The sequence below is a fragment of the Odocoileus virginianus genome, chromosome 17 (assembly GCF_023699985.2).
Source record: "Odocoileus virginianus isolate 20LAN1187 ecotype Illinois chromosome 17, Ovbor_1.2, whole genome shotgun sequence".
Classification (NCBI taxonomy): domain Eukaryota; kingdom Metazoa; phylum Chordata; class Mammalia; order Artiodactyla; family Cervidae; genus Odocoileus; species Odocoileus virginianus.
In genome coordinates, this window is record NC_069690.1 from 11,920,691 (window position 1) to 11,945,709 (window position 25,019).

Genomic DNA, 25,019 nt, shown 5'->3' on the forward strand with positions numbered 1-25,019 from the left:
GGAGCACTGATCAGGTGGAACAGTTCAGTGTCAGCTTTAAGAAGGCCAAGGTTTTGGAGGAGGAGAATCCATCTGAGAAAGGGGGTGTTGTGAGGTTGGGTTTGGGCCCATCTCTGTAAAACTGTGAGTGACTTTTAGAATTTCCCAGGCCCCACACCTCCCCAGCAAGGAGGGATGAAGATGAGGGGTGCTGGTAATGGACTGACCTTGAAGGAAACTTGAGGCTCTGAATACATTGAGCCTTTGAAAGAATTCAGGAACGGGGTACCTCCAAGAAAACTGGAAAAAGGACAATGTAGGCAGAAGAGGGCATCAAGACTGTGGTGGACACATTCACTCTGGACACTGACTACCCCATCCAGGCGACAGCTGTGCAGAGGGCTCCGAGACTCAAGGCCAACAAAGTTTCCTCAGTGGAAAGCTCATCTTGAGAGGGGATTAGAGGGGAATACACCAGGTTGTGCAGTTAGAATCCAGAGCCCACAACCCCTCAAAAATGCAGTTCACAGGACCTCTCTAAGCCTTATTCCATTTCTTCCTTTGCAAAAAGGACTACTAATATCCAGACCTCACAAGGCCGAGTTAAGGATCAATGAGATAGTACCTTTGAGAGCGCTTGGCAAATGTTGGTTATTACGATACGGAGCCCACTTGTTGCCAGAATCAAGTCAGATGGAGCGGTTTTCTCCAGGTTCCCCCAGCTCTTGCTCCGTGTCGGCTTCGCGACTACCAGCCAAGAATTTCTGAAAAGGGCGTGACCACTGTGGGCAGGAGGGAGACAGGAATGAACAGATGAAAGCCCCTAGGCAGGGCAAGGCAAGTGGCAACCTGATTATCAACTGCGCCCCCCTCCCCCAGCCTCCGGGCACAAAAGACTGGCAGGCTAAGGGTCCCGGGAGCCCGGCCGGCCCCGCCCGCAGCTTCCCAGCGGGAACCGGGTACTCCCGGTCCCGGCGAGCTGCCGCCGGGCCCAGGGCTGGGATGCCGCTCCGGAAACACTGGGCACCGGGACAGTCCGTCCTTGTCGGGAAGGTGGACGTGACCCCCAGCCAAGGGCGCAGCTGCCTGCACGCCTCCTGGGCCCCCCCCCGTCCCAGCTCCCCAGGAGGGGAGAGGCGCGCAGCGGGAGTGGGGCCTCCCTGCACCCCGGGCCGCCCCCTGCCGGCACGGTGAGGCGTGACCCCGGAGGGTCCTAGTCCTGGAGCAAAAGACAGAGAGCCGGGCTTCCTCCTCCCGGGATACGAGAGGGTCAAAAGGGAAAGGGCGCAGAAGTGAAGCCCGCGCTCTGGAAAGGGGAAAAGAGGGGCGCCCCCTTCTCCAGCGCCGCGGGGGCCCACTGGCCTCCCCGGTTCCTTCGGACCCGGCTGCGGGGTGGCACTCACCGGTCCCACAGCCCGAGCCGCCGAACGTGCGGCCCCCGCCGGCCAGACTGGAAAGACAGACGGGCGGGCCGGGTGAGGCGGCGGGAAGGGCCTGCGAGGCGGAGGGCGGGCGCGGGGCGGGGGCCGGCCGGGGAGGCGCCGGGAACGCCGCGGGCGCCCAGCCTCGGGCCGAGTGGCCGGGAGCCGGCCGGCTCCTCCCCGGGGGCGGGGCGCGCGCCAGCCGGGCGCACGTGGCCCGCCCGGTACGCCGGGTTCCGGAGCCGAGGGCTTGCTCCGGGACGGTGTACTTTAGAGCCCGCGGTGAGGTGCGAGGGAGCGGGGAGGGACGGAGGGGCCCCGGGGCCCTCGCGGGACTGTGGGTCTCCCAGCCGGGAGACCGGACGCCCTGACGCTCGCCGCGGGGTCTGATGGCCAGTGGTGGGGTGCGGCACGCGCCGTTTCCGCCCGGGGGCCTCTGACCGACCGGCTTGTCAGCGTCCGCGGCCACGTTGTCAGGACCTGGGCTGGCCGAGGAGGAGACCCGGAGGGAGCCGCGCGGGGAACAGGCGGGGCGTGGGAAACGGGCACCCTCCGGGGCGGGGCCGCTCAGTGGGCGGGGCCTGGGAGCGCGGGCCGCCCCGCCCCGCCCCGGCCGGAAGCGCCGCTCGCGAGGCGGAAGTGGCGGGCTTCCGCGCTTCCCGCGGCGGCGGGGGACCCCGGCGCTCCAGCCCACTAACGCGGCTCTGCCGCGGGGCGCCGAGACCCCAGGAGCACGTGAGGTATGAGGACCGGCGCGCGTGTCCGTCAGGAAAAGAGCTCTTTTTTAAAGGCCAGCCGGTTCGGGTCGGTTGCTCCTCGGGAGGCGTGGTTGGGTCCCTATAGGCCATCCCTCAAACGTGCATTCTCGGGATGGTTCTTGTTTGACAGATGTGTGCTTCCCGTGTGCCGCTTTTCAGACATGGATGTGGAGTGGAGAGGCGTTTTGTAGCCGTTAAAACAATTAACACTAGGGTGTACTTTATGATCCCTACTCCTCCTCCGTGATTAGCGTCCGTTCCACTCTACCAACACCTTGTAAAGGAGGTGAGGAGCAAGCAGCCTGGGGAGCTCGGGAGATCCCTGGAGAGTTCGCATTTTGTGCTGGAGGCAGGAGGTTCAGAGAGGCTCGGGACAGAAACTGGGGCCCCCAAGTCCAAACTGTACTTAAGCACCTTCTCTTTCCGCGTCCCTCTTCTCCTCCCCCCTCATAGTGGACTCGAAATCATTAGTTAGATGTAAACCAATTTTCGTTACAGTATCTTCATGACAGTGTACTGTGTTTATTTTTTAGCAATTCTGGGTTTTCCTTGCCGTGGGAGGGCTTTCTCTATTTGCAGAGAGTGGGGACTACTCTACTTGTGGGTGCGCAGGCTTCTCACTGCAGTGGCTTCTTTTTGTTGTCTACAGGCTCCAGGACGTGTCCCGCTTCAGTGATTGTAGCTCAGGCTAGCTGCCCTGTGGCATGTGGAATCTTACGGGACCTGGGATCGAACCCATGTCCCCTGCACTCTTAAGGTGGACTCCCAACCACTGGACCACCAGGGAAGTCCCAGCTAAAGCTTTTTAACCAGTAATTTCATTCTGTTAGTAGGACATCCTTATCTTCTTATATTAGGCTTCTTCCAACAATCCTTGGAGGGGGAATCTCAAGTCCTGGATTCTGCTCTGAAATTCAGGAATTAAGTAAAATCCAGTCAGATGCATCTATATGCCAGTCCCACAGAAAGGTTGCTTTTCATATATGCATCCCTTTGCTCTTGTTTTCATAGGAAGGAGAAAAATGTCTCAAAAGCAGATGAAGGAAGCTTTTGTCAGTAACCAGAATGGAACAAGCGTGCTGGAAATCACCGAGGGCTTGTGCCTGCCTGCACTCTGTATCCTGTGTAGAGGCCTCCTGATCATTCTCTCACAGCACTTCTGTTCTTCTTCACATAACTCGAGGACTCGATTCTTGGTTGACTTTGCTTTCCTGATAGTTCCCCTGGTCACCACTTTGACCATTTTCTCTTCATTTGTCCTCCTCCAGTATCCTGTTGCAATTATCCTTGGGGCAGGACTGCTCTATGGAATATACTGCAGAAGAACTTGCTATGTCAGAATGCCTTTCCACAAAATCTGTGAAAAATTCTTGAAAGTCAGTCTAGAATCAGAACACATTCCAGCCATCTCCTGTTTCCGTGTTGTTAACAGTGCCTTTACTGCTGTTGCCATTTTGGCTGTGGACTTCCCACTGTTTCCCAGAAGATATGCCAAAACCGAGCTCTACGGGACAGGAGCAATGGATTATGGAGTAGGGGGCTTTATTTTTGGGTCTGCAATGGTTTCTCCAGAGGTTAGGAGAAAATATACAAAAGGCTCCAGACTTTGTTATCTTACAAAGTCACTGTACTCTGTTTGGCCATTAGTTTTCCTAGGAATGGGGCGATTAGTTGCTATAAAATCCATAGACTATCAGGAACATTTAACTGAGTATGGTGTTCACTGGAACTTTTTCTTTACCTTAATAGTTGTGAAACTGATAACATCACTGCTTTTGATTATGTTTCCCCTAAATAAATCCTGGATTGTGGCCATCAGCATTACTGCATTATACCAGCTAGCCCTTGATTTTACCCCCCTGAAAAGTATAATTTTGTATGGAACTGATGGCAGTGGCACAAGGGTTGGTTTATTAAATGCCAACCGAGAAGGAATCATCTCTACCTTGGGGTATGTGTCAATACATATGGCTGGTGTTCAAACAGGGTTATATGTACTTAAAAGAAGGTCACAGATCAAAGACTGGATAAAAGTAGCATACTGTATTCTATTGACAGCTATTGGCCTCTTCATTTCTCTTTACATAGTTCAGGTAAATGTAGAAGTAGCATCTCGAAGAATGGCCAATTTAGCTTTTTGTATTTGGATAGTTGCTTCTTGCCTGATCCTTCTTAGTAGTTTATTACTGGGTGATATAATTTTGAGTTTTGCCAAATTTGTAATTAAAGAGGCAGCAGTACCATGTTCTTGGAAACTTATCCAGTCACCCACTGCAAATAAAAAGCATCTGGAATCCATAGTCTCCGAAGCCAAAAGAAAGGAACCTACTCTCTGTTTAATCACAGCAATGAACAGAAACCAGTTACTTTTTTTTTTGCTGTCAAATGTAACAACTGGTCTAGTCAACCTTTCCCTAGATACATTACACAGCAGTACCCCATGGGCCTTTTGCCTGCTCAATCTCTACATGTTTACCAACTGCTTAATTATATATGTGCTACACTTGCAAGATAAAACAATAAAATTTTGGTGATCAATAGGGGTAGTATATGTTTTGAGCAATTTTATGTTAATGAGGAAGAATAAATATAAAATGTGAAGAAAATGGGCTTCTGTCAATCCAGGGTTTCTGGGAGAAGGCGAGGGTGGGATGTTTCAGGAGAACAGCATCGAAACATGTATATTATCTAGGGTGAAACAGATCACCAGCCCAGGTTGGGTGCATGAGACAAGTGCTCGGGCCTGGTGCACTGGGAAGACCCAGAGGGATCGGGTGGAGAGGGAGGTGGGAGGGGGGACCGGGATGGGGAATACATGTAAATCCATGGCTAATTCATTTCAATGTATGACAAAAACCACTGCAATGATGTAATTAGCCTCCAACTAATAAAAATAAATGGAAAAAAATTTTTTAAAAATCCAGGGTTAACTGTTTCATTATAAAAATAAGATTCATTCCTGCTTTAACAGTAGTGATGCTTGATATTTTAAATACTATGTAAAACAAGTCAGAAGAAGCAAAGCCTTGTGACTTGTCAGAAAAACTTATAAATTTTAGTTATTTTAAAGAAGCGGTTGTGTTTACAATTGTGGCACTGGAAGATTGGAGGGTAGGAAGGATTTTTTACATCTTTTTTGGGGGGAGGGGACGTTGAGAAGCATAAAGGATCTTAGTTCCTACACCAGGGATCACCTTTGTCCCCCTGCAGTGGAAGTGGGGAGTCTTAATCACTGGGTTGCCAGGAAAGCCCCTTTTACTTTTTGTCTTGTATCACTATTACCATTCTGTATTTTCTATTGTGTGTATTTTATAATATTTACATTAAAAATATCTCAGTTGTGGAATTGTCAGCAGTACTGCTCAATTTTAATCTTTAAAAAAGACTCGGTGTAAGAAAGCAAATGTTTAAAGTCAAATACTTAAAAGATCACAAAACAGCTAAATGCTCCAAAGAAGAATGTGTTAGTTGCTCAGGTGTCCAACTCTTTTTGACCCCAGGAGCTTTGCCAGGCTCTTCTGTCCATGGGATTCTCCAGGCAAGAATACTGAAGTAGGTGGCCATTCCCTTCTGGAGGAGACCTGCCTGAATCAGGGATCAAACTCTGGTCTCCTGCATTGAAGGTGAATTCTTTACCTTCTGAGCCATCAGGCAAGACCCAAATGCCCTAAAGAATAGATTGAATTATTTGTTGTGATTTACAAGCTTAATAATTATGAGACAATAGTTCTGCAGTGAGATTCATATTTTTTTTGGCCTGCTCTCTGCTGTCAATGGCACCCCACTCCAGTAGTCTTGCCTGGAAAACCCCACGGACGGAGGAGCCTGGTAGGCTGCAGTCCATGGGGTCACTAAGAGTCGGACACGACTGAGCGACTTCACTTTTCACTTTCCTGCATTGGAGAAGGAAATGGCAACCCACTCCAGTGTTCTTGCCTAGAGAATCCCAGGGATGGGGGAGCCTGGTGGGCTGCCGTCTATGGGGTCGCACAGAGTCCGGCACAACTGAAACAACTTAGCAGCACCAGCTGCTAGGGATGATAAGCAAAAGGTTTCTGATACCTTGGAGCTTGCAATCTAATGGGGAAAACACATTAAACAACTGTTATAAACTGTGTTAAGTCATGAAATATAGGTTGCCAAAGTGTCAAATCAAGAATTGACTTTACAGTAGAGTCAAGAAACTTTTCCCCACGGATGGTTAATTTTTCTTTTTTTTTGAGCTAGAGTCGATGGGTGGAATGAAGTTAGTGTTTGTGTGTCTAGGGAGCAGAGGGTCAGATGCTAGTAAGGGAGAGGGTCAACAGCAAACATGACTATCATACTAATGAGTTTAAATTTCTTAAGTTGATGAGGACTAATTTAGTACTTAGGTAGCATTTTGTCCTTGCTAACTACAGTTAGTTATATTTGGAGGTAATCTATTGAAAGAAATTTACCCCCTAAAAAAGTCAACATATTGAATAGTTATGTTGCTATAAAAACAAAAGTCAGATTAGATTTTATTTCTGATTAATAAGGAAGACTTGAAATTTAACCAAGATTATAGTATGTAAATTAAGCATGACTAGGAAAGGTGACTGGTTTTCTTGCTGTGTCACAGTACTAATATCCTACAATTTACCTGTTCAAAGCATTTTAGGAGGGCTGAGAGGCTCTAACCATATTGTTCTCATTAAAATAGTAACTTAGAGTATTTGGTGACTTAATGACCATGTGTCTAATTGGTCTGCTGCTTCTTGTCCCAGGTCTTAAATATCTTTCAGTAAGTCTGTCTCCCAATTATAGATACTGAATCATAACTAAGAACAAAATGTACTATATGTTTTTTCCACCTCCAATTAGGAAAGTCATGGAAGAGAAAGTTAATGAAATTACATTCATAAAAAATTAATAAAAAATAAACCAATCTGATTTTAGTTTACAGAAGAGAAAGAAATCATTAACTAAATATTTATTGAGTTCCAATGTGCTAGATACAGGTGCTGGGGAAACAACAGAAAATAACACCTTGCCCTCAAGGGGCTTCTGTTTTAACTTGTGGACATTATTTTTCCTTTAAAAATTTTCTTTTAGTGGGGAACATCTGTCCCTATTTTTGACAGATACAATAGAACTTCCCACTGTTAGGCCACGAAAAAGAAAACCCAGTTCACTGGACAACTGTGGTAAATTAATAAGATTTTGCTGTTGATTTTACTACCACATAAAACAATGTTATTATAGTGAAAACAACAGTAGGCATTTTAATCTTCAACTTATCAATTTTTGAGGACAGAGAAGGGAGGGGCAAAGAGAAGAGAAAATATAATCTAGTCTAGGACTTATCTGTGACCTTCAGAAAGTGACTCATTTTCATGCCTTTAATTTAGACTATTATAAACTGGGGATGTCTACTACATATGTAGTAATAGTTTTGTGTTCAGTAGATGACAATGTTTTATTTTTATTGGGCACCTTGTCCAATATGTTGTGTAAATTATATAAGAACATACTCTGCTCCCTAGGAATTCCTCGATGAACACAGGAATATAAGGAACAAATCAGTATCCTTTATTGCTTTTAAACCCAGGTAGGTTGGAGACTAGTCATATCTCATCATGTCTGAGTTTTGCCCCTGGCTTCTCACACATCGTGGACCTGCCAAAGAAGAAAAAGAATGGTATTTTTATGGAGAATGTGACATGATATCGCATCTCCATCACACCAACTGTTCCTTATGTGAAGTCGCTCAGTCCTGTCCGACTCTTTGTAACCCCATGGACTGTAGCCTACCAGGCTTCTCAGTCCATGGGATTTTCCAGGCAAGAGTACTGGAGTGGGTTGCCATTTCCTTCTCCAGGGGGTCTTCCTGACCCAGGGATCGAACCCGGGTCTCCCACATTGTAGGCAGACGCTTTACCCTCTGAGCCACCAGTTCCTTATGAGGTACCAGCAAAAGGTCTTGTTAACTGCCTGCTTTTTCTTAGCCTTTAAAATTTTTCAGCTTTGCCCTTCACAATGCCAGTATTGAAATTTAAAAAGGCAACAACTGGCTCTTTTAAAAATGCAATCATTTTATCAAAGATAAGCTCTCTGAAGGCAGATCCTTAGTCATGAAACATTTGCTGTAGCACTAACTATATTTGCTTCAGCTAAATATAGCTGCAGACCAATAGTGAAAAAAATGAATGCCTGCTCTAAAATGAAGATACAAGTTTAAAAATTCTAAAAAGTTGCTTTGCAGTGAAGTAATTTGCTAAGCATTTTCCCCTCAAATGTTGACTTTGTCTTATTTGTAGCACCCAGGGACCTCCCTGAGAAAGAGCGATTTATCAAGCAAATTAACTTTTTAGCCTTATTATAAGTCCATGTTCAATAGCATGTGAAACATTCTCCAAAGATACCACACAGTGTGCTCAGTGGCTCTAGAAGGCAAATTCAAACCAGGGGAAGTAATCTCAGATGGAAAGACACTGTTGTGGTCTCCTCATTTTAAGTTTTATATCTGGGTTTTAATGCCTTTTTTAAAATTTAGATTTAAACCCCCAAGGTGACTACTCTTTCTTTGCTAGTACCCAGGGTGTACTCAGTAAAGAAAGTTATTAAAATTAACACCTATACATTGAACTTGTATTTTCAATGTCCTTTACCAACCATCATCCAAACTAAGTTTGAAAGGTATAACATAGGTACATTAATTGATTGGAGAAGGAAATAGCAACCCACTCCAGTATTCATGCCTGGAAAATCCCATGGACCGAGGAGCCTGGGGCTACAGTTATGGGGTCAAAAAGACTCGGACACGACTGAGCGACTTCACTTACTTACTTACATTAATTGATAGTCTTTATAGGAGCACTTTCAGATTTTAGAAGCCACCTTATTCTTTTTTTTCCTTAGGGGTGTTTTAGAACACAAAATTCTCTAAAACTGTCCATATTTTGGCTATGTAGTCTAACTTGTCAGAACTTAAATGCAATCCTATATGCCTACTGAATTTAAGCTAAAGACCACACACTCTTCTGCTCTCCCAACATGGCTAAGGATATAAATACTTACTGGATAATCACACCTTTGGGACTGAACAATGGTTCTTCCAGTTTATTATGTCACCTACCCTAACAGTGACCACACAATGTCATAAGTCAACATGGCTAAGGGGTTCCATGCACTATGGGTTTTTTTGTTGCGAATCTCTAAGACTTAATGTGACGACCAAAATACTTTTAAAAGTCAGTATCACAGCTCTAGCCTATTCTACCAGGAAATACAGATCACCAGGATTAGTTAGTTGTAAGAGCATCCGATGGATTGAGTCTTAAAATCGTCAAGACTTTTCACAGGCAAAAAAATCTTCCTGACAACTATAGTGGCTTTACAAACAGGACTCTAACGCCTTCAAGGTAAGAACCGAGTATACGATGGCACGCAGAGTGTGCATGAATTTGTCTTGACGGCAGTTCTGATTCTCGGAAGAGGGTCAGAGGGCAGGGCCTTTGGCCAGCACCAGCACTTTGCCCAAGGCAACTGTTGTTCTGTCTGAGTCTCTAGGTTAATATTAACCGGACCCAAGAAGTTTCTCTGCCCAGGACGTGTACACAAGCCACTATCTTCACAGTGTAACGACAACAAAAAACTGTCAGCACTTAATGTTTTTTCTGCCCCTCTCGGAGGGATCTCAATATGAGTCTGGGAAAGCGGTGATGCCGGTAGCTTCTGAAGAACCAGGGCGTCAGGGAAAGCGGCATCAAGGGCTTGGAAACCCAGCCTTGTCTCTCGCTAAGGCCCCAGACGCACGTCTCCCCTCCCCCGACTCCCACCTTTTGCTCTCACTGGTTTGGAAAAGTCTCAGCTTCGCCTCCCCCCCCGCCCCCCCCCCCGCCCGCCCTCACTTACCCAAGTCCTCACTGGGCCCCGACCCTCGGCGGAGTCCCCTCGGCTCCGCTCCCTTCTCCCCTCGGCCCTCGGGAGAGCGGTTCCCGGGCCCCACACCGCGGAGGACAGAGGGCAGGCCTACTCACCCCTCCTAACAGCCCTATTTCGGGTTTATTTGAGTAGCTAGACTCCAGGGAGGGCGCAGGTCACACGTCGGGAGACCGCCAGGGGAGCACCCCGCCCCCTCCGCCAGGGTTTCGAAAGGGGTGATCCGGGAGAGCGCCTGGATTCTCGCGAGAGGAGGCGGGGCCCCGCCCGGCTCGCTCGGCCCCGCCCCGCCCCACCCCACCCTCCTCACGTCCCCCCCAGCCTCCCTCCCCCACTCCCCCGTGGCGCGAGCGGCTGACTGAGCCTGGAGAGGAAACGGCATTCTGAGCCGCGCTCCCGCCCAGGCCGGCCCCAACGCGGGCCTCGTCAGCCGGTAACGGGGAGCCGAGGTGGGGGGTCAGGGAGGCGACCACGCAAGCGGTGAAGGTCAGAAGCAGGAGGCCTCCTCCGAGAAGGGTGAGGAGGGGAGGGTCTGTGCCTCCCCCGCGGACTCCGCAGAGCTGAGGCGGGGTCGACCCCTCCCAGGGGCGGGGTCGCGCTGGGCAACTGCAGCCCAGGGAACTGATGGGGCGGGGCGCGCCCTTAAAGGGGGAGAAGGGGTCAGCTGTGTGTGTGGGGGGGTGGGCTGAGGGCTCCCGGGTGGCGGGCAGTGGGCTGAGGAGCGGAAGCTGGGGGTGGCGTCCTAGAGCCGGGACTCCGCTGACGGGTTGGGGGAAGCCCCGGGGCCGCGAGGTCCCTTCCGCCTCTCCTTTGGACCCTGACTGGAGGCCGGCGGGCTGGGGGGGGTGGGGTGGGGGAGGGAGGTAGAAAGGCGCGAGGGGGCGGGTCCCCGCGCTGCTCGCCGCTGATTGGCTGAGCGCGTGTGGAATCGGGTGATGGGAAACGCAGCCCAGCTCTCCCGTCCCCTCCTGCTGCTCTCCCTCTCCCCCCGCCTCCTCCCCGTGGCGAATGTGCTGCGCGGCGGCGGGTGCTTACGCTCGCGGGGTTTGGCTGTTGCAGGCAGGAGCTGGGAGGAGGCGGCAGCGGCAGCGGCAGGAGCGGCGGCAGCAGCAGCGGCAGCGGCAGCAGCAGCGGCTGGGAGGAGGTGGTGACGGTGGCAACGGCAGCGTCAGGGACGATGGCGCGACTGGTGGCAGTGTGCAGGGACGGGGAGGAGGAGTTCCCCTTCGAGAGGAGGCAGATTCCCCTCTACATAGACGACACCCTCACGGTGAGCGGGCCGGGCCGGGCCGGGCTCGCCGCTCCCCTGGCAGCTGTTTCCCCTCCTCCCCCTCCCCCAGGCCGAGCGCTGCGCACTGGAGAAAAGAGTGTGTTGCAACTCCTAGGCGAGGCCTTCTCTCCGGCAGGCCGGAGTGGGTCGTTTGGTAACGTCCGCGGGCCCCTAGGCTGGCGCTCCACCCGCACTGAGAACCCCTCTCCCCGGCTCTTACTCCTCCTCTGCCGCTCTCTTCTTCACCCTTTCCCTTTTGGAGACGGTGCTTTTGCCCGAAGCACGCTCCTCGGAGAGGGGCTGAAGGATCTCGGGCGTCCAGGGCCTATCCCTTACAGAAACCACCTACCCTCGGGGAGGCTTAATTATCTGGAAATGTCGCAGCTGCACTGCTATCTGTCTATTTTCTAGCTTAACACTACAGCTCTCACTCCATAAAGCATAATTACGGAGGGCAGGGTGACATGCTCTTGTACAGGAAAGATCCCACTAAAAGGATCTGATTTCGCTACAGTCTCAATATGCCTAGTACATTAAAACTGTTGGAAATGATTGTATTGCTAGGCCATGACTCTTCAAAACGGGCTTTCTTGGCATTAATGATTCTTTAATTTACCGGTAGCTTTTCCTAAGGAAGCCACAATATTGAATGTGTAAGGGCATTATAAAAGGCTGATGGCTCATCTTGAATGTCAAAACCTAGTTCTGAGTAGTTTTCCTTTTTAGAGTTGATGGTGTTACAGCATTACAGACCCTCTGCCCTGGGTTGCTGTAGTGTTTCCTTTAGAAGGAAATGGCAGAAATTTGAATCTGAACAGGAAATGAGTGCAGTCGCTTGTCACAATTTCTTAAGAAATGAAATGGACCTTTTCTGAGAATCTTGAAATGTGCGTTTTGATGATGCTGAAGCTTTGGATTATACGTTTGCGTTTTGATAAGGTGTAACTAAGTGTCTTCATCATACCGCCTTTGCCTTTTTTCCTTTTCAAAGGTGGTTGGTGTGTTCTGTTCCTGAATTTCTTTTTTGCAAATACCTGCTGAACTTTTTTTCAAATTTTGTGTAAAATGCAAGTCATTGTAGAGATGTCACTGTGCCTTTCTGTTTGCCAGTCTCAATTAAGATTTGATTGAGCTGCAGTACCTTTAAAAAGCATTAGAAGAGCTATTGAATGACTTAATTTGTTAGAACTTTTTAAGTGAAAGCATCTATAATTACTTAACTGCATTTTTTTTTCCCCATGGAAAAAGAACGTTTGGGCTCACATAAGGTACATACATAGACTTTGTGTTTCATTAGAAAGTGTACTTGTATGCTTTGGTCATGATTTTTGCACTAAAAGTATAATGGACTTGTATTTTTAAAAGTGTTTTTTTTTTTTAAATTAGCACTCTGATCAAATTAAATGAAGGATTTCTCAATTTGAAAATTAATATGAGTTCATTTATTGATAATTTTCTTTCTTCTCTCTCCCTCCAACACAGATACTTTTCTAGAGCATATAGTTTGGTATCAACCTTTTGTGTTTCTTGTCCTAGATAACCTTTGAAGTTAAAAAAAAAAAATTTGGACATAAGGTTATTATTGAGTGTATACTATCAAAACATAGGAGAAATCAACCTAAGATTTGAGTATTTACAAAAATTTGAGACACTTATGAGTCTCTCCTTATGTTCACAGAGTCACCTTTAATATGGACGTGGCATTGATATATCCATCAAATAGTTGTTTAAAATAGGCAACTTTTGGGTGTTTTTATACTCTCTTCTGAATGAATTACCAAAATTTTCCTTAGAAAAAGATGTAACCTGTACTGTAACCTGCACTATTATTGTACTTACTTCTTTGGGGAAGTTGGGATTGAACTGACCTGGCAGTGGAGTTTTGCTTTTATTGTATGGTGGACTTGTGACCCAGGCAAATAAAATTTAGGCTTGCTTAATTTAAGTATCTTAAGTAGCATCTTATTTTTTATTTTTCTTTGCTATGGAAGGTTTTTTTTCCACTAGGAAATGAGTGGGACTCTTCATTCATTGCTTTGTTATGGAACTTACATATGGTCACTGAATACTGGTTTGTGTAAAATCTTGTCAAGAGTTCATCATATTTAGGAAAATAAGTTTCTTTCAGAACCATTCTACCAGACACTACTTAAAGGAAGAGTGTAGAGCAAACACCTGTTGAAGAGGGAGAGGGAGGAAGGAAGCCTGCAGCAGAGGGTTATGCTCAGCACTGGGTCATTGATAGTTGATGTCATTGTATCCCTGAAGTTAACTTTTGGTTTGGTCTTTGTTCCTAGAGCCCATAGGTAATCCACTGAGAAAACATTGTGTGATTATTTCAAGTCTTAGAACCTTGTTAACTTCTAGGTGTTAAGTCTAGTTACAGTGTTTACAGTCAGTTACAAATGTTTATCCTTTGCAGAAGCGAATACCTTTAGCCTGAGGTAAACTAGTGATTTTAAGTTGGATTTTTAAAATGAAATTAACGAGCTTGTAGATGAGGAAGTAGCCTCCTCTTTTATGTGGTGTGTTGTAGCCACATTTAAAAGACTCGTGGCAATTTAGTGGGTTTGAGTACTTGAGTACAGTGCTGATGTAGGTGTGTTTGAGAAAAATCCCAAGTAAACTGGTGGAATATTTAGGAAAATGGTATGGTGTGTAGCCAAAATGCTTTTCAGTGTTACTAGAATTATAGAATAGCAGATGGACAGAATACAGATTTTATTTTAAAGCCATCTTTGAAGAATTGGGATTCCCCGGTGGCTCAGTCAGTAAAGCATCTGCCTTTAACGTGGGAGACCTGGGTTCATCCCTGGGTCGAAGATCCCCTGGAGAAGGATATGGCACCCCACTCCAGTATTCTTGCCTAGATAATTCTATGAACAGAGGAACCTGGTGGGCTACAGTCCATGGGGTTGCAGACAAGACTGAGCAGCTAACACACTTTCTTTGAAGGATTACTGTTTTTAAAGTATTTTTAGAAGGAATTAATAGAATATATACTCCTTATAATATAATCTTGAAAAAATGGTTGCAAAACAAACCAAATTATCCTTTGCTCTGCTTCACAGAGATAGCTGAGATTATAGAGCAGCATTTCATGTAGTTCCCATCATAGAAGCATACAGATTTAGAGTTAAGATGTATCATCTTCTGTAACACTTCATATCTTGCTTCTTCTCACTGAATGTAATACTGAGAACATTTTCTCTTATCTTTCTTAAGCAGTGTTAATGGCCTTGTAATACTTTGTTGTATGACATTCCAGGATGTAATCATTCCTCCTTTGTTGGCCATAGAGGTGGTCCTAGTTTTTGCTATGAATAACATTCTTAAGAATATGAATAATGCATAAAATTTTGTATTAACAATTTTTTATGGCTTTTCAAAGGAAAATTACTGAATCAAAGGATAAAAATCTTCTATAAAATTCTTGATACATACTGTCAAGTTATTACAATGTGGAACACAGTTTACCCTCCTAATTCAAATCAATCTAAACGGACTAGAAGCTCTGATAAGGGTTTTTGAGACTTTAAAAAGGTGAAAAATGTAGTATTAGGATTAGGTATTTAGCATCAGTTAGAAGTTTAGTATTGTTTGCTTAAAAAAGAAAAAAGACATAGATCTTTATTTATTTATATTATATCTTAGGCTAGGCCATGTGTGTCATGCCATGGGGGATCTTAATTTGCTGACCAGGGATCGAACCCGTGCCCCCTGCATTGGGAGCTCAGAGTCTTAACCACTGGCCCACCAGGGAAATTTGCCTGCTTTCAATTCTTGATTAAGTTTTTCATTTACCAAAGGTGATAGATGTTACAGATGGCTGTGAAGATGAAGAAGTAAAAAAGTAAAACTAAAGGGACAGGGGTTTTTAATAAACACAAACAGTATTGTTGGATTGGAGCTTGTGAGAAGGCGCTAGGAGCAGATTGATTGTGGTCAGGAGAAACCGGGACAGGCACTTAAGCGTGAAAGCGGGCGATGGATTCGATAAACTTTATAAAGCAGTAATTGCAGGACAGTGACTTATTCTATTTTTGGCAAGCCTCGGGACAGGCAACCTCATCATGAAGCCAGACACTGATGATTCCTCTGTGAAACCACACCTGAAGTACTTTACGTGACTGTCTTCCTTTGGGTAACCTAGAGTCTGAAGAATAAGTCAGAGAAGTGATTTTACAGAATGAGGGAAAATAGTTCCGCTGTCCTTGATCTTCCTCTTTTTATTTTTTCCCTTTTTCTTATTTTGGTGTCATCAGTGAAGAGCGTATAGTGATTGGCCAGTAAACAGCAAAGTAAAAAGCCATTGTTGTAAGGGAAAGGCAAGGACAATAATTATTTAGTGTGAGCATGGAGTTTCTAATTGGGTCGGTATTGAATATGTGTGTGAGTGTGTGCATGCATGCTCAGACGCTCAGTTGTGTATGTACAAGAGAAAATTTAGTATTATTCAAGCCAGTGAAACACAGGAAAGACACAGTAATATACTTGATCTTTACATTTGTCTGTACTAGTTCGGTAAAAATGAAATGGTTGGAAATGAGGGTTTTGTTTCAAAAATTTTAACCCTGTTCTTTATTGACTTTTTAAAAAGGATTCGAGAATTAGGTATTATTCATTAAATTTTATTTATTTATTTATGGCTGTGCTGGGTCTTCATTGCTGCATGGGCTTTGCTCTAGTTGTTTCAAGCTGGAACTAGTTTTTGTTGTAGTGTGCAAGCCTCTTATTGCGGTGGCTTCTCTTTCTTATGAAGCACGCTGTAGGGTGCGTGGTCTTCAGCAGTTGCGGCTCCCAGGCTCTAGAGCATGGGGTCAGTAGTTGTGGCGCACGGGCTTCGTTGCCCCGAGGTTTGATCCTCCTGGATCAGGGATTGAACCCGTGTCTCCTGCATTGGCAGCTGGATTCTTTATCACTGAGCCACCGGGGAAAGTGAAGTCGCTCAATCGTGTCCGGCCACCAGGGAAGCCCCTATTAAATTTTATAAACATACATATTTTAAAGGTCAGCTGGTAGATTTTAATATATAGGTGTGCTCTCATACCTCTGCTTTAATTATTAAAACAATAAAATATAGTTGATCAGAATAAAAATAATACACGAGTCAGAATTTAGGATTTCACCTGTGAACTGGAGAGAGATTAATTTGGTAAATTGAGTAACTTTGATTTTAAAATAGCATAGGTAATTGTCTCAGTTTTTTTTTTTAATGGTGGCAATTAATATGTGGTGAAATGATGTGTATATGTATCAAGCAAGTGAAAATGTAAATCAAAATATTAGCTGTTTAAATGGTAGATTGGAGTGACTTGCAGTGTTCTGGTGAGCTATGTGGTTTATCCTATACCTTTTTTTATGACTTGATGAGTTAAGTTTATTCGTGTTTTAAACCATGTGGTTTAAACAGAGAACAAGTGAGTTAATTGCTCTGTTCTTTTTTCAGTTTTTATGGGCCAGGATTTCTAATACCAGGATTATTAAGACTAGTAACCAATTTTATTTTGTACTGTTGGCAAAGTTAATATATGACAGTGCTCAGAACAGTGGCCACTATACATAAAGCTACGTTAAATGTCTTTATTATTATTGCCATCAGTCTTTGGGGATAAGACACCAAAAATTGATGACAAGTTGAGTAGCCTAAAAATTGGGTAATTGATCCTAAAACTGTGAGCTGTGGACATGCTGTCTATATGTATGGAGGAAGAAACTCCTGAGATGGAAGCATGAGCGTATCTCTGAACTTGATGAATGTAGAATTGGAAACGAGGAACACTAGCTCTTTCCCTGGTAGTAAGTGGTGTGTGTGTGTTACAGTACATTTGGGAAAGTCATCTGTCTTTTCACTGCCCAGAGATAGCCACATCTGATATATTATATGTTTTCTTTTTCTGTAAGAAAATATACACATGAAAATTTGAATATATTGTACATGCAGCTTTTGGTTCTGTGAAATAAACTCAAGTCCTCTGGATTGTTGAATAGGTGTTTGCATCCATCCTTAGTATCTACTTGCCTTTCTAACACCCATATTCAGTAGTCCCCTCTTCACAAATCAGGAAAAGGTCTTATATCTGTTGTTTATACTTGCCTTAATGGTTTAGTTCTCTATTTACTGTTAGAATAAGCGTGTGTTTAGGTTCTCATTTCTGATGTGGAGGTGAAAGAGTGGTCATTTGGTTAAAGAAGCAGGTCTTTGTGATGCTGGTTGCTGAAGGGAGGAGTCTTTTTAAGATCACGTTCAGCTGAGTGGGTTTTTTAGTTTTTTTGTTTTTGCCTCAAATGGTCTCTTTGTCTTGACTTCACTCTTTGAGTATGTAGGAGTTTGTGGACCTTGTCACTTGGAAATAGAAGTTTGTCCTAGCACACTATGTTTGATACATTTAACAGTGTTTTAGTTAAGATATAAATGTGTTACTTTAGTTCATTGTTTTGAAGGCATACTTTTTTCATATTTAACATCTCTAAAATCGGGATACTTCTTTGATTTGGTGACATCTTCTAGTTACAATGATTCTTTCCTAGTGGTACATAACCTAGTGGTACCTAGTGGTACATAAAGTGAAAGTGAAGTCTCTAAGTCGTGTCCGACTCTTTGCGACCCCGTGGACTGTAGCCTACTAGGTTCCTCGGTCCATGGAATTCTCCAGGCAAGAATACTGGAGTGGGTTGCCAGTTCCTTCTCCAGCTAAGGTACTCCTTAAAATTAGTGGTGTCACAGATCGGTGAAACGTGGTGATTACTGATTTCCATTGTCTGACATCCCGAAACAGCCTTAAGCTTTATATATCCCTCATCCTCTGTCAATGAATTTTGAGAACTGAATAAAAATTTCAGTGTATTTTTTTCTTTTCATGATTAGAGCAAACATTTGCTATGTGTTGGATATTATTCTGAGTATGTATCTGTGTGTGTGTATTTGTAAAGTGAAGTCATTATATATATAGTCATATATGTATATATAGTTATTTACTTGATAAAATTTACTGTATTCTGTAGCTGTGAGGAATAACTGAAAAATGTCAGGATTTTTAATGTAAGATATCAGGTTATTTCACTTACTAAATGCTTTCATTAGCCACTACAACACACATTTTTAAATATAAGTTAATCCTCACAATCCATTCTATAAGAGATATTTAAAGTTACTATTTAATCTCATTTTACAAATAAGGAAGCTGAAAATCAGACTTGTTAAGTAACTTGCCCAGAATTATGACATAAATTGTAAATTATAATAGAGGTGCATTTGAATTCAGGTCTGCCTGACTTCAGTGCCCTTGCTTCTAATCACTATACCATTTCTGGCTTTAGAAACTGTAATTTGGATTTTTTTTTTTAACTTTTTGATGGAGGTGGGAGGGAGCAAATTTGGCTTTAGGGGAGTCTATTTCTGTTCTAGGATATTATAAAATAGTCTATATCAATGTTTTCAAAGAAGGTCAAAATAATTGATTTGTATTCTTTTACATATTAAGATGGTGATGGAATTTCCTGACAATGTGTTAAATCTTGATGGGCATCAAAATAATGGTGCACAACTGAAGCAGTTCATTCAGGTAAGTTTTAAAAATTAATGTTTTAAATGGTGTGCGTGTGCATGAGCACGTGCACGTGTGTATGTGTGTTTTAAGGAGTCATAGATGTAATTTTATTTTACCTAGGGCTCTGTAGGTCTTAAGATTCAGTGAGGTTGCTTTCTTTTACTGTTGCTCCAGTTATATGTACATCCCTGTGACGTGAAAGATTTGGTGGTGGTGTGTTACCATTTTACATGTCTGTAAGGCTTTAGTTTCACTAGTTTAATTTAATTTTATTTTTTTTAGTTTCACTAGTTTAATTTTAAATTTAAATTTAATTTCCCTGTTTTTAAAAGATACAGACAACTTTTCATTGAGAACTTTGTTATCTTCTGTAATTGTTTTGTTCTGTTAAAAAAAAACTTTGTATTGTGAATTTTCTGATTTTTATTTAATTCTTTTTTAAATTTTATTTTATTTTTTATGGAAATATAGTTAATAAACAATGTCATGCTAATTTTTGCTCTACAGCAGAGTGACTAGCTATACACATGTATATATTCTTTATATTCTTTTCCTGTATGGTTTATCCCAGGATATTGGTTATAGTTCCCTGTACTGTACAGTAGTACCTTGTTGTTTATGCATTTTAAATGTAATAGTTTGCAGGACTTCCCTGGTTGTCCAGTGGTTAAGACTTCACTTTGTAATGCAGAGGGGTGTGGTGTGAGTTCTGTCTCTGATGAGGAGCTGAGATCTGGCATGCCTCATGGCCAAAAAACCAGAATATAAACAACAGAAACAATATTGTAACAAATTCAATAAAGACTAAAAAAAAAAAAAAGTAATGGTTTGCTGCTACTAATCCCAAACTCCCAGTCCTATTTAATTTTTAAACAGTGTGATACTTTGTAAATATACTATATATGATCAGTATAAAGGAAGATAAATGGTTACTTTATTTCAAAATTGTTTCAGCTTTTGGAGAAAACTGAATTAAAGGTTAATGGTAAATATGATAGTGTCCTTCTTGGGAGTTAACTTTCTCACCTTTATTTATTTATTTTTGGTAAAGTACACTACATTACTTGTAACTATAGCTCCAGCCAAGTAGAAGTTATTTCCTGGAGTTTTTGCCCATTTCCCTACATTCATATGCACTAGCGTTTTACTCACTCACTGCAGGCTCCTCCATAGAGGAGATGGGCCTTGTTCTCTCCCCCTGATCCCTAACACACCTGCTCACGCCTCCAGGTTGAGAATTGCTGCCCTACATGATCACCATCCTAACTTGACTCATGCAGCTAAACACAGTGTGTTCTTAAAGGCTGAGAAGGAGACGTAGTAAAGCTATATTGTTTTTATTCTTTTTTCTTTGAAAGTTTTCTGTTTTAAGTGAGAGTACTACGCTTAACGCCCACATGGAACAGGCACTAGATTTCCAGGTGCAGGGTTTCTTTGGCTGTGCTGGTCACCTACTGCACAGCCCTGGCATCCCAAGCAGCGTTTGTTTGTTTCAGCTGTGCCTGCAGCATGTGGGATCTTAGTCCCCCAACTCAGGGTTGAACCCGTGGCCCCTGCACTGGGAGCACAGGGTCTTAGCTGCTAGACCACTGGGGAAAGTCAGTAAGCAGAGTTTTTTGTGCTTGAGATTCTAAAACTGGCCTCAGGGAGGGCAGTGTGAGGGTTGTGGCATAAACTCGGTGCAGCATGGATAAGGCCAGCGCGTCTTGCCTTTCTGACTCAGTTGCAGGTAGATGGCAGGCCCTGCCCAGGCTGTACTTACTGCACAAGGATAAGGAATTAGCATAGTGAAAGTCATGTTATGTCTTCCTTATGAACTCTTCTTTATTTTTCTTTCCCTTTTTTCTCAGCGACATAGTATGCTTAAGCAACAAGATCTAAGTATTGCCATGGTGGTGACATCACGTGAAGTCTTGAGTGCGCTTTCTCAGCTTGTGCCATGTGTGGGTTGTCGTCGCAGTGTGGAACGCCTCTTTTCCCAGCTGGTGGAGTCTGGAAACCCTGCCCTTGAGCCCCTGACGGTGGGGCCCAAGGGAGTCCTGTCTGTAACTCGAAGCTGCATGACTGATGCAAAGAAGCTTTATACATTATTTTACGTACATGGGTGAGTATAATCAACTAGGAAACAATGGGTTTGCTTTATTTTTAAACTCAGTGAGAGTGGTAGCTTATTTCTAAATTTGATTGGGGCAAAGCTTGAGTTCAGATTTAACGCGAGTAACTTCTGTGTGCCAGTGACTGTAAAGTTTCTTTTCTTAAGGTAGAGACAGGCAGTAAGCAAATACATACTTTGTCAAGAATGTTGTTACAAAGACAAACTAGTAAGGGAGATAGAAAATGAGTAGGTAGAATTCACGTGGAAAGTGGTCACGGAAGGCCTCTCTAATAAAATGACATTGCATATAGGCTAGAATAAAGTGAGGGAGTGAGCCATGTAGATATTTGGGTAAAGACAGAGAAAGGGCAGTAGGTTAAAGGTTCAGAGGTTGGAGTTTCCCCAGCATGTTTGAAGAACAGCAAGGAAGCCATGGTAACTGGAGGCAGATGAATGAAAGGAACAGTAATAAAAGATGATGTCAGAGGAGCACTGAGAGGCCTAATTATGTGGTGCTATGCTGAGGTCTTTTATCTTAACTCTGAGACAGGAAGATTTGGGAAGGTTTTGAGCAGAGGAGTACGTGGTCTACCTTGGAGTTATGCTTCCTTTTACCTCTGTGTTACGAGTAAAGGGAAGGCAGAGAAACAGGTTGTTCAATAGTCCATGCAAGAAAAAATGGTGACCAGTAAAGTGGCCACAGAGATAATGAGAAATGGCTGGATCCAGTAGTTGTAATGCCTGGGCTAAGTTGCCCTGAGGCGTGTGGGATTTTAGTTCCCCAACCAGGGATGGAACCTGAGTGCCCTGAACTGAAAGGCAGATTCTTAATCACTAGACCACCTTGGAAGTCCTAGGAAGAGCAGTTTCGCAGAGCTGACTTTTGGGCATGTTAATTTGAGGTAGCAATTGGGAGTACAAGTAGAGTTCAGAGAGTTCTGGCCAAGGGATATAAATTTGTGTCATCAGCATATGCATACACACACACACACACACACACACACACACACAAATTTGTGTCATCAGCATATGCATATATATACACACACACATATAAATTTGTGTCATCATCATATGCATACACACACACAGACGCGCACGCACACCCACCCACCTATGAGGTAAAATGTGCTCACCAAAGGGTAAGTGGTGTAAATAGGAAAAGAGAAGCTGTCTGAAGGTGGTGGTAGAGATTATGGATTTTTATTCTGCCTGAGAAAAGAAGCTTTGAAGGATTTCTGAATAGAGATAGAACAACATGGTTTTTGTCTTGAAAAGATCAGCTGCTAAGTGAAACATAGAATGTAAAGGCAAAGGGTAGATGCATGGCGACCGTTTGGGAGGTCAACTGTTGCAATTGACTAAGCTAGAGAGGCGAGTTGGACAAGGGTCATAACAGTGGAGGTGATGAGAAATGATCTAATTCTGGGTATATTTAAGAGTTGACAAGCTTTGCTTATTGGTTGGATTCAGGGTTTGGATGTTTAGCATTATATATTTCTATATTTGTATAAAATTTCTGTTGAAGGCTCTTTGTCAAGGATAGTGTACGTTTATTTTATTTATTTTTTAAAACTTACTCGATAAACGAGTTAGAACTTTTAACAATTATTTTTATTTTGGCTGTGCTGGGTCTTCGTTACTACTCGAGCTTTACTCTAGTGGCAGAAAGTGGGGCTGTTCTCTCGTTGTGGTGCACAGGCTTCTCATTGCAGTGGTTTCTCTTGTGGAGCACAGGCTCTGGGGCTTGTGGGCTTTCCTAGTTGCGGCTCCCGGGCTTTCCTAGTTGCGGCTCCCGGGCTCTAGAGCACTGGCTTAATAGTTGTGGCTCATGGGCTTAGTTGCTGCATGGCATGTTTGATCTTAGCAGAACAGGGATTGAACCCATGTCTCCTGCATTGGCACTCAGATTCTTTACCATTGAGCCACCAGGGAATCCCCTGTTTATTTTATTTTTAATTAACGTCCGCCCCCTCTGTTTTGTTTTTTTGGGGGGGGCCATACTGCACAGCTTGTGGGATTTTAGATCCCTGAACAGGGATTGAACCTGGGCTCTTGGTAGTGAGAGCTCAGAGTCCTAACCACTGGACCTCCAGGGAATTCACAAGGATAGTATAGGTTTAGATATCTATTGTTTGGATAAGGGGTATGGCTGTGTGTCAGGTAGCAATAAGTCATAAAATATTGGTGTGCCAGGCACACTGCTAGATACAATGCAGATGTAGGGATGAATGAGATGGATGCAGACTAAGTGAAAGAGTATGTTGAATAGAGCAGGCCTCCTTCAACATTCTGATAATCTGGGAATGGAGTAGGAATAAAAGTGTATAGACTCTTGGGTTAGAGTTCATTTGATGAGAATTTTTCAAAGTGATATGTCTGTAATACTTTAAATATACTTCTCACTAAAGGGCATAAAGATTTTGAAAATTCTAAAGAAAAATTAATGTTAATCAGACCTTTAATAATTTATTTATTTTTTTATTATTTATTTACTTATTAGGTCCAAACTAAATGACATGATAGATGCTATTCCAAAAAGTAAAAAGAACAAGAGATGTCAGTTGCACTCCTTAGATACGCACAAACCAAAACCTTTGGGGTAAGTAGAATTGATTATCAAGATACTTTGTTAGTGTTAAGATTATAAATGTTGGTCCTGTTTGGTAAAAAGAGAAGAAACAATGCTAGTTTTATTTCATTAATTGTTTACACTGTAAAATAGAACACCATATAATTGGTCAAAATAAATATGTCTCTTAGTTCTTTTTGCATTGGGTCTATATAGGGTCTCAGTATAAGTTTGACTTCTAAAAATTTTTTTCCCTTGTATTAAATATGTTTCAGAGGAGGGAGGTTGAGATCTTTGTGTAAATTTATGTAGCCAATATTAATTTTTTCAAAGTAGTGGTATCATTCTTTAACCTATGCAACAGTTATAATGTATAAATTATTTTTCTTGTTTTTCTTGTCTTTAGGTCTCCCTAATAATTTATCAAGGATTTACAAAAAAACCCTTGAGTTAGTTAAAGCAATGTGAATTTATGTAACTAATTTGCAGCTTTCTTCTTGGTTAGGTGCTACAGTGCCCAAGGTTGTGCCCTTCTCCCAGCTCAGTCAAGTTTCCCCTTCAAAATTGCTTGGGGTTGGGGGTGGGTGGTAAGAAGTCATGGAATTTGAAGGGAGTTTCTAAGAAGTAACTTCTGGGGAGAATGGGATGATGTAAAACTGTGCTACTGAATTAATTTTAGAAGTTAGTGTTTTGAACATCTCGTTAGTATTGTTGACATTTTCCTCCCTGGTAAAAAGATCTGGATGACCAGGTGGTGGTATGTTAATAATCTCTTTCTCCCCCCATACTCAGAAACAAAAACTTTTTAAAACTTCCATCGTGAAGACTGTCAAACACATACAAAAGTAGAGAGATTATACAAGGACCCTGTTACCCGCAAATACCTTTACCCAGACTCTGTTGTTACCAGGATTTGCCATGTTTATATCATTCGTTCACCTTTTCCTTTGCTGAAGTACTTTAAAGCAAGTCCCAGACATCATGTTATTTTATTACTACATTCATCTCTAATACAGTGACATGTTCTTTCATGACAGTGCCATTATAACACCTAACAAAAGCTTAACTACAATAATCTAATACCCAGTTCATATTCATGTTTCACCAACTCTCTCTGAAAGTGTCTTCTTACATTGATTTGTTAGAATCAAGATTTACTTAAGAACCACACATATGATTTCTAAATGTGAGAACTCTAAGCACAGTAAAGCTCTGTACAACTTCAGATGGTTATCTAAGGATAATTATTTCACATACCTGATTGACCAGTATCTTTAAAGAATACCTGACTCTCTGAGTGCAGAATTTAGTCTGATTTTCATTAGACAGTAGCCTTTATCAAAATAACCTGTTGACTAAAACCACAGAGTAGTATGATACAATACAAAGGCTGCCTTCTGTTTCTTGGTTATGAATGTTTGTCACTGAGGAGCTGAAAAGCAAGAGCTACCCCACCACCACCACCACCA

The 25,019-nt window shown here is 43.3% G+C and overlaps 3 protein-coding genes and 1 long non-coding RNA gene across 17 annotated transcripts in view; 2 read left to right on the plus strand and 2 right to left on the minus strand.

The window, feature by feature from the left end:
• Positions 1-1,548, minus strand: part of MYO19 (myosin XIX) — a 33,511-nt gene extending 31,963 nt beyond the window's left edge. The window contains exons 1-3 of one of the 5 annotated variants that reach the window (XM_070478599.1): positions 1,383-1,535; positions 605-761; positions 207-426 (exon numbers count right to left, since the gene is read on the minus strand). The gene's annotated coding sequence lies outside the window, so the exon portion shown is untranslated. Of the gene's footprint in view, positions 1-206; positions 427-604; positions 762-1,382 lie in introns of all 5 variants that reach the window. The other 4 variants (XM_070478600.1, XM_070478598.1, XM_070478602.1 and 1 more) reach the window with 4 other exon arrangements.
• A 68-nt stretch (positions 1,549-1,616) lies between these two features.
• On the plus strand, positions 1,617-5,504 carry PIGW (phosphatidylinositol glycan anchor biosynthesis class W). 5 transcript variants are annotated; one of them, XM_070478610.1, is made up of 3 exons: positions 1,617-1,687; positions 2,289-2,444; positions 3,170-5,504. In XM_070478610.1, exon 3 carries the CDS (start codon positions 3,181-3,183, stop codon positions 4,690-4,692), a length of 1,512 nt encoding a protein of 503 aa, XP_070334711.1. In that variant the 5' UTR covers positions 1,617-1,687; positions 2,289-2,444; positions 3,170-3,180; the 3' UTR covers positions 4,693-5,504. The 5 variants fall into 5 exon arrangements, 4 of the variants coding, with proteins under 4 accessions (XP_070334711.1, XP_020731557.1, XP_020731555.1 ...); XR_011492104.1 differs by lacking the exons at positions 1,617-1,687; positions 3,170-5,504 and adding exons at positions 2,016-2,140; positions 2,808-3,162; XM_020875896.2 differs by lacking the exon at positions 1,617-1,687 and adding an exon at positions 2,033-2,140.
• A 2,186-nt stretch (positions 5,505-7,690) lies between these two features.
• LOC110126308 (uncharacterized) lies at positions 7,691-10,335 on the minus strand. The gene is made up of 2 exons (XR_011492105.1): positions 10,037-10,335; positions 7,691-7,798 (listed from the first exon to the last, which is right to left on the minus strand). It is a non-coding gene; the product is annotated as an uncharacterized lncRNA (long non-coding RNA).
• A 67-nt stretch (positions 10,336-10,402) lies between these two features.
• Positions 10,403-25,019, plus strand: part of GGNBP2 (gametogenetin binding protein 2) — a 32,398-nt gene continuing 17,781 nt past the window's right edge. For 3 of the 6 annotated variants that reach the window (XM_070478603.1, XM_070478605.1, XM_070478608.1), the window contains exons 1-5: positions 10,404-10,579; positions 11,123-11,333; positions 18,818-18,898; positions 20,734-20,987; positions 23,482-23,580. In XM_070478603.1, the coding sequence (XP_070334704.1) occupies positions 11,241-11,333; positions 18,818-18,898; positions 20,734-20,987; positions 23,482-23,580 (527 nt within the window). In that variant the 5' untranslated portion in view covers positions 10,404-10,579; positions 11,123-11,240. Of the gene's footprint in view, positions 10,580-11,122; positions 11,334-18,817; positions 18,899-20,733; positions 20,988-23,481; positions 23,581-25,019 lie in introns of all 6 variants that reach the window. The other 3 variants (XM_070478606.1, XM_070478609.1, XM_070478607.1) reach the window with 3 other exon arrangements.

Bases quoted from the DNA above. Each gene is read 5' to 3' on its own strand.
- PIGW (XM_070478610.1), top strand. From the start codon at position 3,181: ATGTCTCAAAAGCAGATGAAGGAAGCTTTTGTCAGTAACCAGAATGGA.